The following is an 18435-nucleotide window of genomic DNA, read 5'->3' as shown; positions in this document are numbered from 1 at the left end:
TAAAGTATTGGAATTCTTATTCTAATGTATGTTAAGTGGTTTTCTATTTCTATGCTTTTTGTATCTCCTTTATCATCTCTACTACTCACTTTTACAATTTTAAACAACACAAATATTCTATAAATGATCATTAATTTTTGTTTCCCAAGTGGTCTAGATACCTAAATTAAATGGACGATTATGTTCACACATTTTTTTAGAAAGATAATTGCTTCATTTATCATTCAAATACACAGTTAGGTAATTTTTGCTTAAATATATTAATAGACATAATATAATTTGTTTAGAATTCCACAAATTTAGTCTCATCTTCACTAAGCTATGATATGTTAAAACTGTCCTAAACTTTTCCTATTTGTTTATATATTTGTATTATGAAATTAAGACTTTAAAAAAATGCCTGATTCTCATATGCCTTTTGCTATAATTTAGTTCTTATAGATTGTCTTCTATTTTTCTTTCTTACTCTCACATATATACAACTGAGAAAATACTATTTCAAAGAAAATTATACAGAAAGTAACAGATATATTACAATTAGTCTCTGAGAAAGTTGGAAATCTTTTATGAGAAATATTTTCACTTTTGTAAGTTGACTATTACTGATACATCATGAACATCTTTCTCCCAATTGTCTTTTTATCAGATTGCTTCTGCTTTTATTTTTACCCCTCTTGCCTTACTCACCTTTGCTTCCTCCTACTCTCCACTCTCACCCTTTGCATTGTAACTAATGGCAAAAACTTAATTCACATTTCCCCGACCCCCCCCCCCCTTGCTAACATCATAAATTATTTGGATACAAATGGACAGTATTCATTAGCTGTGCACTTTACTGAGAGATCTTTACACAGGAGTGCTGCATGCTCCCATTTTTATTAAAAGTTAAAATGCTTTTGCTGTCATGGGGGTTGGAGTGAGTTAGCAATGATAGAGAACAGGGCTACACTGCTAATAAATAAAAATAATAACTATTACCGTTAGCTGAGTGACCCTGGGAAAAGAGCACTACAAAGCTATTTGTTGTTCCCTTTCACTTGTCAACAGCACTGACTTAAAAGCTTTAGCCATTGTTGAGAACCTAATAGAACCTTTGGAAAGTTAGAAAGATAACTGTCAAAAAAAAAAAAAAAACAGGCAAAGATTAGTTGAGTGTTTTTGTATGTCAGTGTTGTTTTGGGACAATTCATACATTAACCTAATGGAAGTGACAAATTTTCTTGTCCTTCATAGTACTGCATCTCTTTCTGTGTCATCTTTACTGACATGAACCAACTGAAAAGTTCACAGGAATCATAGATAATCAATGAGACTAAGGATTGCAGGTCATTACTATATTAATGTATAGCGATAAAGATCACCCTTTGATGGACCTTTTGATTTCTAGGTAGTTTCAGTGATGGGCAAAGTGAAGCATATTTTTATTTCTTTCATTTGATTTGTGAAGTACTTTTCTAGGATTGTTGTATACTAAATTGTACTTGTAATATTTGTCAACATTTTTGGATGTTATTGTGTACCTACCACTGTTTTAAGCACTCTATATAAATTAGCTCCTTAAATTCTTTTTAGAAAAATATGAGATAAATACAGTTATTATTCCCTTTACAGATGAGTAAGTTGAAGCAGAGAGGTTATATTACTTGCCAAAGATCACAAAACTAGTACATGATAGAGACAAGTTGTATGGCATCAAATTGTTATTTTTTATATTTAGTAGCAAAATTTGAAAGATTGTGCATATGAGAATAACTGTATGCAATTAGTTTTTGAAAGGCTGCCCTCAGATTATTTGTTATTTTTGCTGGAATCTAATATTTGAAACAAAAACAAACCAAAGTGTTGTAGTCTATGCAAGAGAATGCACTTATTTTCTGAGTAATGAACTGGATAAAACAAGGAGAATTTTATAAGGCTGTCTTTCAAAGGAAATGTTGTGTAGAAAGTATAAAGTCATCTTGTGGGGAGTACTCCCACAGTTATTCAAGGTTATTGATATGTAGCAATTATACCATATTGTATGGCATATTTAGTCATGTTAGTCTTCTAAAATGTGATATAAGATTGGGTATAATTGACTAGTTTCTTAATAGTTTCAGTTCATGCAAGAAGAAAATCTAAGCCTGTGAGTAATGATTTAGATATTACAATATTCCAGAAATTAATTTCATATTAAAAATTTCAAAACTTGTGTCAGCAGGCCAGACAACTTTATTTGTTTCTGGCACTACTAAATGTAAAGTATTTCTAGATTTTAATTCATTTCAGGATAACCACATATAAAAATAAGGCTTATTGAAATCCTCATGCTTTGGAATTTCAGATGTGTTTCTGTTGTGTGTTGTGGTATGTGTTATTTTTTAACATTTCCTAGAAGAACTTGACATTTCCAGTGGCAGACTTGCTGCAGTGCTTGGCTAATGGGACCGTTCCAAGGCCTTCTGGTCTTCATTGCACAAAAAACTTTCCAGATATGTAAAAGTTTTACACTCCTTCCATTGCATTGTTTAATGTGTGCCCCCAAATGTGCTCTCGATATGCAGCTGTTGTCATCATGAATTGAACTCTTACTGATAGATGAATTCCAGATTTGGCTCAACCTTTTGGTAATAATTTTAGTTATTGAAATAATTAAATATCAACCTATTGAGTTATAATTAGCTTTTAGAAGAAAAATGTATTTGGCCAAGTGCATTAACTTGCACTTAATTTTCAGTTTTATCAGGGCCATCAAATGAAAGCTTCTAAGGGGAGAATGTTGAGTTAACATCACCTAATTCTAACAAAGATTAGGGATCAAGGCCATCTATCATATAACTGTTGTCTAAAACTAGATGAGGTGAATAAAACTAGACTAATATTTTCTTTTTGAAAAGTTTTGATCTTTATTAAAAGAACTTGTGTATAGTATTTTGCAGAGGGCACTGAATTGGGAGTTAGGCTTCAAATTCTACATTTATCATTAATTAGATTTTTGATCCTAGGCATCTTTTAACCTTACTTTACAATTTTCAGCCCGTGAAATGAAGAATTTGATCTATACCACCTATTGCCAAATTGTATTGAATAAAACAGTCATCTCTTAACACTAACTAGCTTGGGCAAATATTTAAATACTACTATATAATGAATTACTCACTTAAAGGTTGACAGTAAGCACATAAGTTCTAAATTTTTTAGAAAGAAATGTATATATGTTTAAAGTTAATTAGATTTACGTGATAATGAAATACTTATGTTATTTGTTTTAGTTTAAGTAAGCGAACAATTTATGTTCTATTTATGTCCAATATGTCTTTAATTACTTTTATGAAATGCTTATCTAAATGATATCTAAAAATCTCCTCAGATTTAAAATTCTGATTCTATGACATGAATAATTAACATATACTTTTATTTATTGACTTCAAAGAAGATATTCGTAGATTTTGAAGTTTAGCCATAGAGTTGTTCCTTTCAAAAGAGGCCTCCCATTCCTACACGTGCATGCTATCACATGTCAGAAATAGCACAGCTTAGTCTAAGCTACAAAATTAAAATATAAACAGTGGTAAATTTGGTATGACCTAACTCCTGGGACTTTGTTTAAAAAGTCAAATATTACACATACATATTTTTTACTTGTTTGATTTTTCAATGAGCGCTGCCACTGCAGCTCAAAGGAGCTTAAGGGGAAAACCTACATAAACACAAAGCAAAAACCTGAGCTTGTGTGTAAAGCTACTGCACTGGAGCGAATGTGGTTTAATTCTTGGCACTGGCAGCTTGTTGGAGAATTACAATATGTTGGCACGAATCTCTAGGTCTCATTGTTCCAGATGAGAGAGTCAGTCTTAAGAGTGTTTGGCACTGAAGGGAAAAAGGAGTGAGAGTTATAGGGAATGAACAGGCCCTAAAGGGGCAGGATGCTGTTGTAACAATGGCTGGCACAGTTGGGGGGGACATTTGCTGGTGGGGATTGCTCTAGTCATTGATGTGAAGAAGCATATGTGAGCAGGAGAGGCAAGGCTAAGAAGGGAAAGCAAGCAAACATATCAAAAGGGTCCAGTTAGCAAAACAGACAAAAGTCATCCAGTTAGAGCCATCCAAATATTAATATGCTGATAAGGATATCATTCGTATCTCCAATTTATCTTACAGTTTATTTATTAACATTTATTTTATTTTCTCTTTTAAAGTATATACATATTTGCCTTTATTTTAAAGGGACTGATCCTTGAATTAAAAGTACCTAGTTTTGTATTTTATCTGTTCTACTTTCTGCCCAGGTGATGTAGACAAAGTACCTTTTCAAGCCTTAATTTTCTCATATGCAAAATGGATATAATAATAATGCATACCGCTGACAAAATTTTTGTTTGCATTTGACATAATTATGTAAATGAGCTGCTATGCAAATAATAACTATAATTATTCCCCACATTTATTTTAATATAGAGAGCTCTAGTTTTCATTTTCACATTAACTGTGATACTGCAGTGCTTAGAAGAAGTAAATCTCAGGAAAATCTTTAAAAGTTTTTTAATTAACCTCTGGGCGTATGGCTTGATTAGTTGGAGTATCGTCCTATACCCTAAATAAGGACTTGGGTTTGATTTCTGGTCATATATGGGAGGCAATCAGTCAGTATTTCTCTCCACATCAATGTTTCTCTCTCTCTCTCTGTTTCTCTGTCTCTCTTTCTCCTTTCCTCTCTCTAAACGTATCTTCAGGTGAGATTAAAAAAAAAATGAAAAAGTTTTTCAATTAAAATTATGATATATTTTAACATGAAAATAATGAGTAATCCAGAATTTGAATATTTGGAAATAATTAAGGACACAAACATTCCTTACTCATAGTAATATAAAATAGACTTTGATATGTATTTATAAAAACACTTTGCATTTCAGAAAATAGAATATTTAATAGATAATTACTATCTCTTTTACTCCATAAGCAACGAAGCGGAACTTACATATTAAATTTTTCATACTTTCTCGAACAGTGTATCATAAATATTGAGATTTTGATATCTGGTCTTTTACATTCCTAATTATGAATAGTCTATAGAATCTTTACCATTTTTGAGGGAAAGTTCAATAATTTGTACATGTCCATCCATTGTGCTCATTATTGTGAGATCATATCTTGCCACTCCTTCATGAACTACATGAAAACAAATTGAAATAGTTGGAGTTGATAGACTAGCAGATGTGGATTTGTTTAAAACTTTCTGTTTTACAGTAATTCGGAGAGAGAGGTGAAGTGGGTAAAATGATGCGCTTTTGGTCACTCTGAGCTAGCCAGGGTGACAGTCGTGGTGAGAACCCAGATCATTTCACTTATATTACATAGCCCATTGGCCTTTCCACTGTATGAACGCATTTTCATTTCATTGTAACTCTGCCAAATGGTCACAGGTTCCCCTTAAATTACTCAGAATTCTAAAATGTAAAGTCATATTGTGGGGCTGTATTCTGAATATAAAGAGAATTGTAAGAAATCTTGGCTTTTAATCTTACCATCCTGCTCATAGGTACATGTCACCAGGAAATTCTACTTATTCTTTCAAATTTTTACTTCACCCATCTAATGAAGTCAATAATTGGGGGGGGGGGGGCTGAAAAACTTTCCCCATACCCCTTTAGTTCTTCTGGCTGTTAGAATAATTCAAACGCCATACACCAGATTAACAGAAGAAAAACAGAATTTAATACGTAGGCAGGGGAAATTCACATAGCATGAAAATTCCAAAGACATTGAGACAAAAGGAGGTTTACATGTCATTTGGACTAAGGAGGAGAAGGTAGGAAATTCACAGGTAGATGAGAAAGAGCAAATATTTGGTAAAAACAAATTCTTGCAGGGCCACGTGGGAACCGTGGGACACCGAGGGGAATCTAGAGAACAGATTTTTGCTTGCATCCTCCCCATCACTGCACTTAATGTATGTGCTAAGATGAGTATGCTAAAGTGTCCTTCGTGGAGCAGATTTTCCTATCTGCATCTTTTTAGGCAGGTAAGGGGGAGGTAAAACACAAAATAAATAAGAAGTTCTTCTTGAGCTGCGATTGCTTTCAGATGGAAGTAATCGGACTGCCAGGGTGGCACATTCTGGGGAGACTCCCTTCAGATCTCCACGTGGCAATAGTTTTCCATACTGTCCACTCTTGTTTTGCAGATGAAGTGAAGTAATGTGCATGTACTAGAAAGAGCAAAGACTTTGAGTTTCAGTAGCCTCAACTAACTTCCTATTGAACTATCACAATAGTTCCCTAAACTTTGGTTTCTTGGATGGTAAAACAGATGTATCAAAATCTAATTCAGACAATTATTGTGAGAAATTTCAGATACCACAGGTGAAAGACCTGGTACACTGCTTAGTATTTAGCTTTCAAAATAATAGCTATATTCGTGATCTCATTGTTGTCAAAGGAGGTAGGGATTTGTAGGGAAAAGCAAACCAAAACTTAGTTCAAGACTCAAGTCCTTTTCTTCTTTTTTAAACCTGTAAAATGGATACAGTTATGCAACTTAAGTCTTTGGGTGTTTGCTATGACGAAATGACAGAATACAGGTAAAAGCATCAAGCATTGACACATAGGTTGCTCAATAAATGTTTATTTGATCTGAATTTAAAGTCTATATCTCACCCAAATTGCAAACATTAATGTCTTTATTCCGCCATGGACATGACAACCCCGAGTTAGATATATTTCTGATTTGCATCTTTCAAATTACTTGATCTCAAAGAAGCTATTCAGTTTTCTGTAGTCTATGTTAAAAGTCCAATACTTAAAAAAAAAACAGCTCTGTATATGAGCCTTATATCTTTATGCAAGTTAATAAAGAGGCCAGGAATGTTCTGCAGGTTTCAGAAAGCTGGTAGCTGTTTCTTTAACTCTGCAACTTAGACAGAGGAGTTCTGTTTCTTTATGAGCACACTACAGTGAATATTTTGTCTAGCTGCAGGGGAAAAGCTTTGTCATGGACTTTGCAGACAATAGCCTTAAAAGTAAAATGGTCTGCGTTTGGTGCCGGGAGGTTCAGGGGCCTATTGTTAGTGCACAATGGATCTCTATTGCTGCATTCCTGCTTTGCAAAGGTTTGTTAGCTTTTAATGACTGACAGTACTCTATTGCAAATACCATATTGGCTGTGCCCTGTTTACATGCTTCTCAAGAATTTTTGTAGAGTGCTAGAAAAAAGAAACAGTGGTGTTTGTTTGACCTACTCTGATAAGGTTTAAAAAATAATTTCACTCATGAAGTGTGTACTGGGAATGTAGAGACATTGGAAATCCTTGCAGAAGTATTTAAAGTTACCTTTAAAGCTTAAATAAATAAATATTGACCACAGTAAGAATATATTTAATTCATTTTATTGCTCATAAAATTGTCATTACCATTTTTAAAAACAATATGGTATTAAAAAAAAAAAGGAAAAGTAAATGTTTAGGATGTTTTCCCTAAATGTGAAAATTGGAAATATATATTTTGTTATGAAGGAAAAAATACATTTCACACATTCTATAGGTAAATGTTCACATAATAGTTGTGATAAAGCAATAATCATTTTTCCACCATTTTATTTTCCACATGATTTTTGACATCTGAAAACAAAACATTGCGTATTGTTACAGTTATTCCAAGGAAAATTTCACCTTCACTTTGTTGAAAACTCCGCACAGGCTTTGAGATTCTGATAGCTGATGGCAGCGAGATCACGGCCTTAAGAAGAGAAGATAACATTAGCTAAAGAGGAGGATGAAGGGGCCTTAAAATGCATTTGATGTGGGGAAAATTAACCAGTTTCTAATAATCTTCTGGTCTCCGGTCCAGACGGTCCCTTTGATAAGTTAACATGTACTCCCTTTATGCCCTAGTAGGGGGTAGACAAATGTCTGCACAAACACAAACACACATGAGCACCAGTGAGGAGAATGGCAGTGTACGTCTCAGATCTCGATAATAAGTGTGGGTATTGTTATTTAGATGGAGCATACTGGGACAGTTATCTTTTAGTACACTCCATTTTCTAACTGAATGCAGGCTAATCGCGGGATTGAAAGCCATTGTAATTGTGTACCCATCTAAATGCTGACAAGAATATACAATTACATTGTTTGGAACCGAGTTTAATGTTTGGGAGTTTTATTAGCATTTATATTTACTTATACATTAAAATTCAGACACAAAAGGAGAGGTCAAAACCGTGAGATATATAGAAACAAATATCAGACTAAAACATAACTTGGCTCTCTAAAATATGTGTGCCCTGTCCCAATGCAGGGCATTTTAAAAAGACTGTGACATAAATCTGAAATAAGCAAATAATAGGTTTCCATTATAGGCATTACTCACTTCTCTAGATTTTGCAATCTTTGTAAAGCTTCTTTTGTACCAACTTTTTTTTTTTTTTTTTTTTTTAATGTTCAGGGCAAATCTTTCCACAGTGTGCTTACCACCACATGATGTTAAACACATATTATAAAGTGGTTGTAATTGTAAACACACAGAGGGATATAATTACATGTAGCAGATTTAAGAGCTAATTCTTTGCCTTTTTTTTACTCTGCATTTTATCAACATAATTATTTTTTGACTGCAGACTAACACCCTGAAATTGACAAGCATCCATTATAGCAGGAATTTATTCACCAAATTGAAAAACAATGAACTGCAGGCTTATATGTACCCATTGTCATAAAGAATTAGAACCGCTTTGTTCTGCAAAAGGAAAAAGCTAATGATTTTGAAACAGCAGGTGACAAAACATTCTTTTCTTTCCTCCCCTGTTATCAGTTTGTTGATAAAGTCATTATGAACTGGGGCTGGGATTGGGATGGCCTTATTTTTTGCAGATAGACTTTTATTTATTTATTTATTTAAAACAATTTTAATTGATTTTAGGAGAGAGAAGGGCAGGAGAGAGAGAGAAAAAAAAAATCGATCAATTTGTGTTCCACTTTTTTATGCACCCATTGGTTGCTTCTTATATGTGCCCTGACTGGAGATGGAACCCACAACCTAGGCATATCAGGACAACGCTCCAACCCAACGAGCTATCCGGTCAGAGTCTAGCAGATAGATTTTTAATGAGCTCCTTTGTAAAAATAGTCCTGTTCATTTGCTTACATTGTTTTTCTTTACTTAGAAACCCCCAGTATTGAGAAGCTACTATCAAAGGACTGGAAAGACAAGCTTCTTGCAATGGGATCAGGGAACTTCGGTGAAATAAAAGGTAATGTTTTTGCAATTATTTTGATTCAGAATGTATCAAAGTGAAGTTAATATTTAGGAATATGAATGGTAATAAAGTACTTCTGCTCCAACCCCCTTCTGCCTCATACATACGCTGTCTTTGGCATTTTGTTTCTAGCTGGAAAGTGGATGTACCAGGGTTCTTATTTTTTCCTGTGTTTGTACCTTGTGGGACAAGGGGTGTGTTGTTTTAGTAGAATAACCTCACTATATATCTTTAGCAGGCTTTGACTTTCATCATTTGTAAAAAAATTAAGTGGTTTACTTTTTAAGTAGGAATGTGTCTAAAGGTTTAAAAACTGCATATTACAAGATGACTTCATAAATTCTACATATTAGAAGTAAGGACATGCATATTCATTTAAAACCAGAATGATGAATGGGGAAAGCTTCAAAGAAGGTTGCTTTATACTAATAAGGGCAACATTTTTGTTTTTGTTTTTGTTTGAGTCAAAAATTACATTACAGCTAAGAGAAAAATTCTATATGGACTTCAGACAGTACTGACTATTCATGACTTTGCCTAATAACAAAGGGAGAAGATTAAATTTCAAATTAATTTAAAAGTGTGTTTTCTCAGAGCATAGTAGGCAATGTGTGGTTTTCTATTTGTTGCTAATAGGACATTTTTGATTCTGAGTTCTAAAGGATGACTTTTTAGAAAAAAGTACTTATCAATATTAAAATATTGTTATTTATTCCTCTGTATATTTTGTGATAGGGACTGAATATCTATTTAAGATATCACCAGATTTGTATTGATATACATGTACAAATATGTGTGTAAATAACTTTTTTGCATATGTGTGCATACACTTGTGTTCTTCGAATGAGGGAGGCCATTGTCTTTCTCTACGTCTGAGCATCATGGAGGAAGGTGAAGCATAAATTGTTCCTCACAAAAGTCTGGCCTACATGGCATTTAACATCTCAGTAATTTGAAAATTCCAGAAAATGTTTGACTGAGTATTTTGCTTTTCATGGATAGTTTGGAGTTTATGTATATTCACGCTATGATTATGTATGAATTGGTGGTGAGAGAATGAATAGGTGCTAATCAACAAAATCTGTATTGGAATCTAATTTAAACAAATAATAATATGCCTTAAGGGGCTTGAAGACAAAGCTGAGAGAGAACAAAGAAGTTTTTTTACTGAGGCAGCATATATTTTATGTTATTTTGGGGGGTTTTAACCCATTTGCACCTGCGATAAAGGGTGTATTATGCTCCAAGTTTCTCTGTTCTCCTCTGACCTAGGTAATGACTGAATGTAGAGCAGAGAACTTTGTGATCTCATTCCATTGGAGGACAAACATTTTTCCCTCCCTTGTTTCCCTCACAAGTCAGACTTAAAAGCAGCAACAGCAGTGATGATAAGGTTAGAGGAAAGAAGCTCAGCTGTCCTTTCAGGCTTGCCTGTGGGGTTAGTTCAGGAAGCTGGAGTGCAGTCACAAAAGAAGTTTCTGTCTTTAATTTTGAGTTTTTTAAGCTTCACATTCAGAGCACAAGTTTGGTTATTGTGCTCTGGTTCTGTTCAAAAAGCTGTTTTCTGATGCATTTTAAAAGCAACTGTAGATCTTTCTTCTGAGGGGGGCATGGTTACTAGGTGCTCAGATCAGGTTTGGCAGAAGACTGGGAAAATTGCACTGGGTTACTTTCCCTGCTGACTGCCCGTGACAGTTGCAATTACTATCCATTGTTCATAGGTGGCTAGAAAGTGGAGAGGATACAATAGTGTGTTGCCCTCTGGGGGTAAATAAATTTGACTTAATGGTTCTTGGGGGTCAGACTCTGATGATTATGTAGTGCCCAGGAATGTGGTTTTCATGTCACCTCAGAAGTGAGACAAGAACAGTGACTTAGCTGTTTAGCAGCTGGTTTGGTTTTGTTTTTTAATGAGGCAAATAAAGGTGTTAGTCTCGTGGACTCATACACTGTTTTCAGTCAGGGTGGGAAAGAATAAGTAAGAGCTTTTTTTCCATCTGAAAATATGAGCGTATTCCATTATTAGATAATTTAATAATGATACCTGAGAATAATTATTTGAATAGAATCTTTGCTTATATGAGGACGTGTATACCCTCTATGGTATTTACCAAGTCTTCTCATGTATCGAAGCTTTTCTCCAACATTTACGCTGACCGGCTTTCATTTAACTTTTAATTAGTTCCAGGAAAAGTGCAAGTGAGTGGATGAATGTGCGTGTCTGTGTGCATACGTGTACACACATCAACATGCACTTATTCTTGAGTATCTAAGACTATAGCCAAGTAAAGACAGAGCTCAGTCCCTAAGGGCTGGAGGCTTCAAGTTGATGTTAGTGAATTACTTTTAGGGCATGTGGACACAGATTATAATTACAGTTTGGCCAAGTTCAAAGAAGTGTTTCTTACTATTGAAAAAGTAAAAATAATAGCTCTTTAAAAGTAGGAAAAATAAATAGCATTTGGTTTGGATAGTCTAGCAATCAGTAGTAAATTGTTGTCATACCTGCTTAAAGTCAATCTCACTTTTTAAGAAACAATGTGAGTTAGTAAAGGTCACCACTTTTAAAAGCATAAAATTAGTTTTCAGGTTAAACTATTTTGTCTGTAAGAATTTATACCATTTTACGGTCTGGTACTTTGGAAATGTGAAGCAATTAGATTTTAAAGTTACATTTGAAACAATCCTCTAAAAATACACACCAAAAGGACATTAGATCCAATTTTGCAGTTTGACAAAAAATGCTCTGCAGACAGCAAACAGTCTGTCTAATAAACTGATTAGCTGCCTGAAAAAAATTTTTTTTACTTCTTCTCTAATCAGCCATATAGTGTAACTGGCCAGTTTACAGAGCTTTTTTGCCCTTATCTAAAGGTTCTGTGAAAGATAAAGAAAGACCTTTTATAGTCTCATAGTTATTGAGGAGGGGAAAAAACAATGCCTGCGTTCCAGCTGACAGTGGATTGTGTCACACATTGTTTCAGCCGGCATGAAGGTCATTGCCTTGGCACTTCACCTGGGAACAGTATCTGAGGATCCATGGTGGCTTGGACTAATCTAAACAGATCATTTGTTTTTTCAAAAAACTTATTGCACGTTTGTATTTTACTGACTTAAATTTATTTGTAGAATCAAAACAAAAATATCTGCATGCGAACTTCTCTTAAATAGTATTTTTATTTGATGAGGGCATAAAAGAACGGCATTGTTTGAGAGGTTTTCTGGCTAGGCCACTCAGAAATGCCTGGATCAGTTTCTCCACCTGCCTTATTTAGAGCCTGGTTTCTTTCCCTTGTAGACCCTTCTCACCCTGCTCAGAATGCAGTAATTGAGGCAGGCAAAGTGTGGTATCTGGTGTTAAGGCAAATGCCAGCTGAAGTTAAGATAGTAAAAGAATGGCTGTTTTTGAAAGCTATAACTTTATTCTTTCTAGAAGCTGGGACACAAATGCAAACACTGAACAGCTCTGGAACGCCAGTAGTGAATGGATTCAAGGAAATAACCCATTCAGCAGTACTGTGGCCTTTCAGAACTTATGAATTAAAGACATCCTCTGTGGATTAAAGTAGATACACTCTTACGTGACATAACATTTTGAGATAAAAGAGATACATTGATTCAGTATGTGGCTTGAAAGAGATGATTCTGTTTAAATACATTAAACAATTTGAAAACAAGCAGCTCTGGGATGAGAATCAGATTCCAAGTAATGAATCTGAGGGGGTCTGCCTTTCTGTGTTGTTGGCTAAGCATGCCACCTAAAGCAGCTTTCGCTGCAAACTGAGACTAACTTAAATTAGTCTGTTTATTCACTATATTTTCAGTTAATCCAACAAATACTGCTATCTGGATGAATCTGATGGATTGATTGATTGATTATCTCTTTCATTTAAATGTAAAGTCTATAAAGCAGACGTTTTGGCAAACCTGTGCACTGCAACATCTCCAGCAGGCAGACCAGTGTGAGGCTCATGGGAGGAGCTCTGTGTACCGGTGCTGAATGAATTAAAGAAAAGAACCAGTCTTTTGATGTAATTCTCAACTGCAATGATTTTGCTCTACCAGGGGAAATTTGGCAATGTCTGGATACATTTTTGGGGGTGTTACAACTAGGTGGGGAGTACCACCAACATCCAACATCTATCCAGAAGCACTGCGTATAGCTCCCAGAAAGAGAATTGTATGGCATAAATTGTGAGTGAGTGCCCAGATTGGGAAACCCTGATTTAGGGGGAGAACTTTCCAGGGGAAACAATTGGAGTTCAAAAGCCCTAAGGTGAGAGCATGTTTGTGTATTGGTTTTAGAGAAACTCGAAGAAGACCATGTGACTGAAGCATTTCTGCAAAAGAGAACATGGGACGCAATGATGCCATAGAAGTTGAGAGCCTGACCATTCAAGGCTTTGTAAGAGCAGGGATTTTGGATTTTATTCTATATGCAGTATAAATGTAACAGAACCCCTGGCCTGCTCCAATTGAAATAGAATCCACGGGCTGTTTAGTTAGTGGTCCGATTGCCCACCGCCAGAATTATAACTCTCAATACCAGAGTTTAGTGAAAAGAATAAGAATTGTTTATTTGCACATAGTTCTACCTCCCCCTCCCAGAACTGGCCAGTCTTAGGAAAATCAGAAACACCATTTCCCTACTTCCTAGGCACAGTTCAGCTTTACCAGTAGCTGCCAATCATTCAGTTCTGATTAGGGAGGTCCTTTCTGTCCTGTGGTGCCCTCCAGCTCTCAATGCAGAACCACCTGGATTCTCAGCCTCCTTGTAAACTACCTTCTTCCTGCAAACCACATGGCGAGAGCCCCTTCTTAAAGCAGCCTGGAGACCCCCTCCTCCAAGCCATATGGAGGGAGCGTGCACCAGCTAAAATGTCCGCAGCTACTTATATATCCCTGACTATGTCCTCTGACGCAGTGGGTGTTGCAAAGCGTTCTGACCATTCACAGAACCCTACGCAGACTCTGTAGGCTTCTTCTGTACCATCCCACAGTCCAAGACCCCTCCCATCTTCCTGAGCCTTGGAAGTTTCATAGCGGATCTTTGTGCAACAAAGTTTCCAGCCACTAGCCCCAGGCATGCACGAGCATCCTGAAAGCTGCTTCCTTTTCCCTATCTCCCAGCCACAAACTCTGGGGTTTGTTTTTGGACTCCCCTGTTTCTGTAACATAAAGATATAGCATGGTTTTACCCATGCATGTGACATGATTTGATTTACCTTTCTGAACATGGCTCTGAACTTTTCCTTGGAGAATGGATTTGGTAGGAGAAGAAATAGAATCATGTAGAATGGGTTAGAAAACTGTTGTAGACATCAAGGCAAGAGGTGATGGTGGTCTGGAGTAAGGAGCAGTAGTGCATGTAAGAATTTATGGGCTGATTTATAATATGGTCTTGGATTAACAGGATTCCCAATGCATTGGATATAGAAAGTGAGGCAGAAAAAAGGAATTCAAACATTGTGTGGATGGTGATACCTCTTACTGAGATGGGGATGACTAACGCTGGTTCCCTTCCCTTCTGTTATATTAGATTAAGGAATGTTCTGGCCTGTGCTTCTTCTATGGAACCTACAGAGCTATAGGAATCATTAAATTGAGTTGCATTCCTGTAGTTATTAGGCAGCAGGGAAAACTGAAAGACAGAGTATATTTGTCTTTTACTTCAGTAATCCTTCATCCTAAGGAAATTGAAGCCAGACTAGAAGAGATTAAAACACATAAAAGTGCAAATAACTAAGAAAATGAAAATAAATTACTATCATTCACACACACACACACACACACATACATGAACTCATAGTCTTAGCTATTTGAATCTGATGGAGCTAGGCCATACATAAATGATTGTGTCCCCATAGTGTTACGTATTTATAGAAAGAATAGTAGAAAATTCAGTAAAGAGAGAGTAGCTACTCTTTTTGTTTCATGGGCCTCTGGGATTTCCTAATGATCTTGTTAATTCTTTTTTAAGTATAGGATGTTTTATAACTATTGCTAGAATTTCCAATGTTCATAAGATCATTTATTAGAATCTCCCCACATACTGAGAGATTATTATAAAGAAAATTATAATTTAGAGGTGAAGCCATGGAACTTACTCCTTCATCTTGATTTCATACTCATAAAAATGGGGAAATTTTCTTTTACACAAGCTTAGGTTCCTTGGCTTAACTCTCTTCAGTCAAAACCAGAATATGCACTTATGCAAGTGTTTTATAAAGTTAAACATCTCCCCATTTTATCTGACTATATGGCATGCCTAACCTTCAGAGTGCTATATAGGGAATGGACTTTGTTATTTATGTTATGCATTAAACGTATTTAGATGATTTGCTATATGCCAGGTTCTGTAGTAGGTAATGAAGACATAAAAATTGGTAATTTTATAACTGTTGCTATCACAACCATCTCTGCAACTTTAGGAGACTTTATGTAAAAATTAGATAATACGATTAGTGATTAAGTACCATAATAAAGATATATAAAGATACATACTCTTTGGATTCTTAAGGAAGGGAGCGGCTGTTATTGGTGAAAATAAGGAAAAGGATCATAAAGAATAAGACACAGGAGCTCCAGCATGAAGAAGGAATGTTTAGGTAGTTGACACTTGTGAAGGGTGGTATTTGGGAAGAATAGAAGAAAATTCAGTGTGACTAGAATTTAAGATGCATAAGGCAGTGGGAAGGCTGGGTTATATTTTGAAGGAATTCATTCATTTTTAAGAATCAATTGACATTTTATTCAGAAAATAGTGGAGATATTTAAGCATAGAAAGTGACATTATAATATTTGTTTTCTAGGAAGATAACTTTGATGCCTGTTTAAAGGATAGGCTTGTAAAGGGAAAATTAATGACAGGAAGGTCTATTAAAAGTTTGCTATGACAATTCATGAGAAAGATGATGGAGCATGACAATGGAGATGGCAAGGGGGATCTGGAACAAGAGCTCTCTCTCCCTAAGTACTGCAGAACAGTGCTTATGTTATATTGTCACTTGTGTGAACAAAACTCTTATGGGTTGACTTTCCTATAGTTTTCTTGTGCTACATTTTTAGAAGTGAAATTGCACCCTTGAAGATGATGCGGATTACTTTTCCTAGTGTGTATCCTAGAAATGGGGTACAATTTACTCCTTTACTGACACTCTATGAAGATGTACATCTTACCATCATTTGGATATTTTCATTAAAAAAAAAAAAACCTTCCCAGTATTTAGATTATGTAATGTTAGGGTTCTAATTATAATAGTCACATAGTTATTCTTTTAGTAACTATCCATCTTTTTAATAGATCTAAATATCGGAGGTATAATAAATTATCAGTGTCAATCTAATGAACACCTGCAATGAATAAGGCAGGAGTATAAGGCATGATTCTTGCCTTAAATTTGCTCAGGATTTCTTTTATGGATGTTTCTTTTCTAGCCTATGTAAATTGCATTAGACACTTTATCTCCATTCCCAATGGGCAAATGAAAATTTTAAGCCACAAACTATAGCTACTACTTCTTTAAAAAGCACATGCTTCTTCAGCATAAATTTTTAGGGAGAGAAACACAGTGGAATGGGGAAGGGTGACTGACTTATAACAGATTTTTCTATCTAATTACATATACCGGTGGCAAATGCATTATTAAAATAGTGCTTAGTGTCTTATGTTTCAAGTGAAAATTGTAATTAAAAAGTATGTTCTCTCCTTCCGCTAGTACTTTATCATAAGGGTCTTGTCTCTGACAAATTTTAGAAGAAAAATTAAAAGCAATAATGTTTCTGTTTCAGTGAACCACTCACCTTTCCATTGTATCAAATAAGTATGTTAACCCATCTAAGATGCTTTCAAATCTTGAGCACGCTATTTATTTTAAATGACTGCTGTGACTTCTCCAAATTTTAGATTTAACTGCAATCTTGAATGACCATAATGCGGTCTGTTTATTTTCAACCATATTACATTATTTCATGACAGACTAAATTTATATCTCAAACTTGAATATTTTCTTGGCTAGCTATATTCTATTTTTTAAGAAAGTCTGAGTTGCATGCAAGAAACCAGTCTAAGACTTAATTAATTGGCTAATAGATTTTTTCCCCTTTTAATGTAGGATTCCTTAGTTCTTATTCCTCAAGATTCCTTTTAAGGAATCATATCACTGATAGTAATACCTTGAACTCTTAATAATCATGGCTATTAAATTTTCATGTCTTTGTGTTACCTGTTTAATTTGATCTGAAAAACTATGTAGGTCCAGGAGAACTGTGCTTTAAACTTCTTTTTATTTCCATCAGGCTTCAATGTAGAACACTAAATATAGTAGCTAGTCAGCATACAGCTTTTGGTTTACTTGCAAAATAAAGGGGGAAAAGCTATAAATTATTACTTATTACAAGTAAAAAACAACCAAAATATTCATTAATTCTGATATCTTGTTATGGGTAAATAACCATCACTTTTTACTGCTGAGTTAAAATCCAAAAGAAAGTATCGTTTGTGTATTGAATCTTATATTTGGAACAGTTCTCTATACATCAGAATCATTGGCATTGATAAATTCTTTCACCTCATTTCTCCTTTCTTATATGTTTTATCGGCGTCTTATTTTCAGGGACTCCTGAAAGCCTAGCTGAGAAGGAGAGGCAGCTCATGGGTATGATCAATCAACTGACCAGCCTGCGAGAGCAGTTGTTGGCTGCTCATGATGAGCAGAAGAAACTGGCGGCATCTCAGATTGAGAAGCAGCGCCAGCAAATGGAGCTGGCCAAACAGCAACAAGAACAGGTGAGTAAGAACTAGAGACAAAGTCAAATTCCTTACGCTTTGTTTTGTGTGCTATTTATGTCACTCTCCTAGGAATACAAAGAACAATTAAAGCCTCTCTCCCCTTTCCCCCACATAAATAAATAAAAGGGCAGAACACCAAAGCAAACTCTGATCTGAAGAAGGTTATCAGCTTCTTTAGTGTTAATGTAACATGGAAGTAATTATAATCAAGGTGAAATGCTGATCAAGTATATGAGAGGTACCACAAAGAAACATGGAGAGTCAAGAACATTTCCAGACAGGGACATTATAAAAGTTCTCATTAAAGAGGTTTGTTATGAGTTTTGAAGAAAGGTAGGATTCACCAAGTGAAGTAAATTTTCAACTTACAGGACAGGAATTTTAGATAATAAGAGTGAGAATCTAAACTAGAA

The 18435-nt window shown here is 35.1% G+C and overlaps 1 protein-coding gene across 3 annotated transcripts in view; it reads left to right on the top strand.

The window, feature by feature from the left end:
• Positions 1-18435, top strand: part of SOX5 (SRY-box transcription factor 5) — a 941468-nt gene that overhangs the window by 725887 nt on the left and 197146 nt on the right. For all 3 annotated transcript variants that reach the window (XM_090275485.1, XM_090275487.1, XM_090275488.1), the window contains 2 exons: positions 9139-9225; positions 17847-18019. In XM_090275485.1, coding sequence (XP_090131611.1) covers positions 9139-9225; positions 17847-18019 — 260 coding nt within the window. The remainder of the gene's footprint in view (positions 1-9138; positions 9226-17846; positions 18020-18435) is intronic.

The sequence above is a fragment of the Furipterus horrens genome, unplaced genomic scaffold, assembly GCF_987537825.1.
Source record: "Furipterus horrens unplaced genomic scaffold, mFurHor1.1.pri manual_scaffold_4, whole genome shotgun sequence".
Lineage (NCBI taxonomy): Eukaryota > Metazoa > Chordata > Mammalia > Chiroptera > Furipteridae > Furipterus > Furipterus horrens.
The sequence above is the reverse complement of the archived record's forward strand: the minus strand, read 5'-3'. Positions and strand labels throughout refer to the sequence as shown.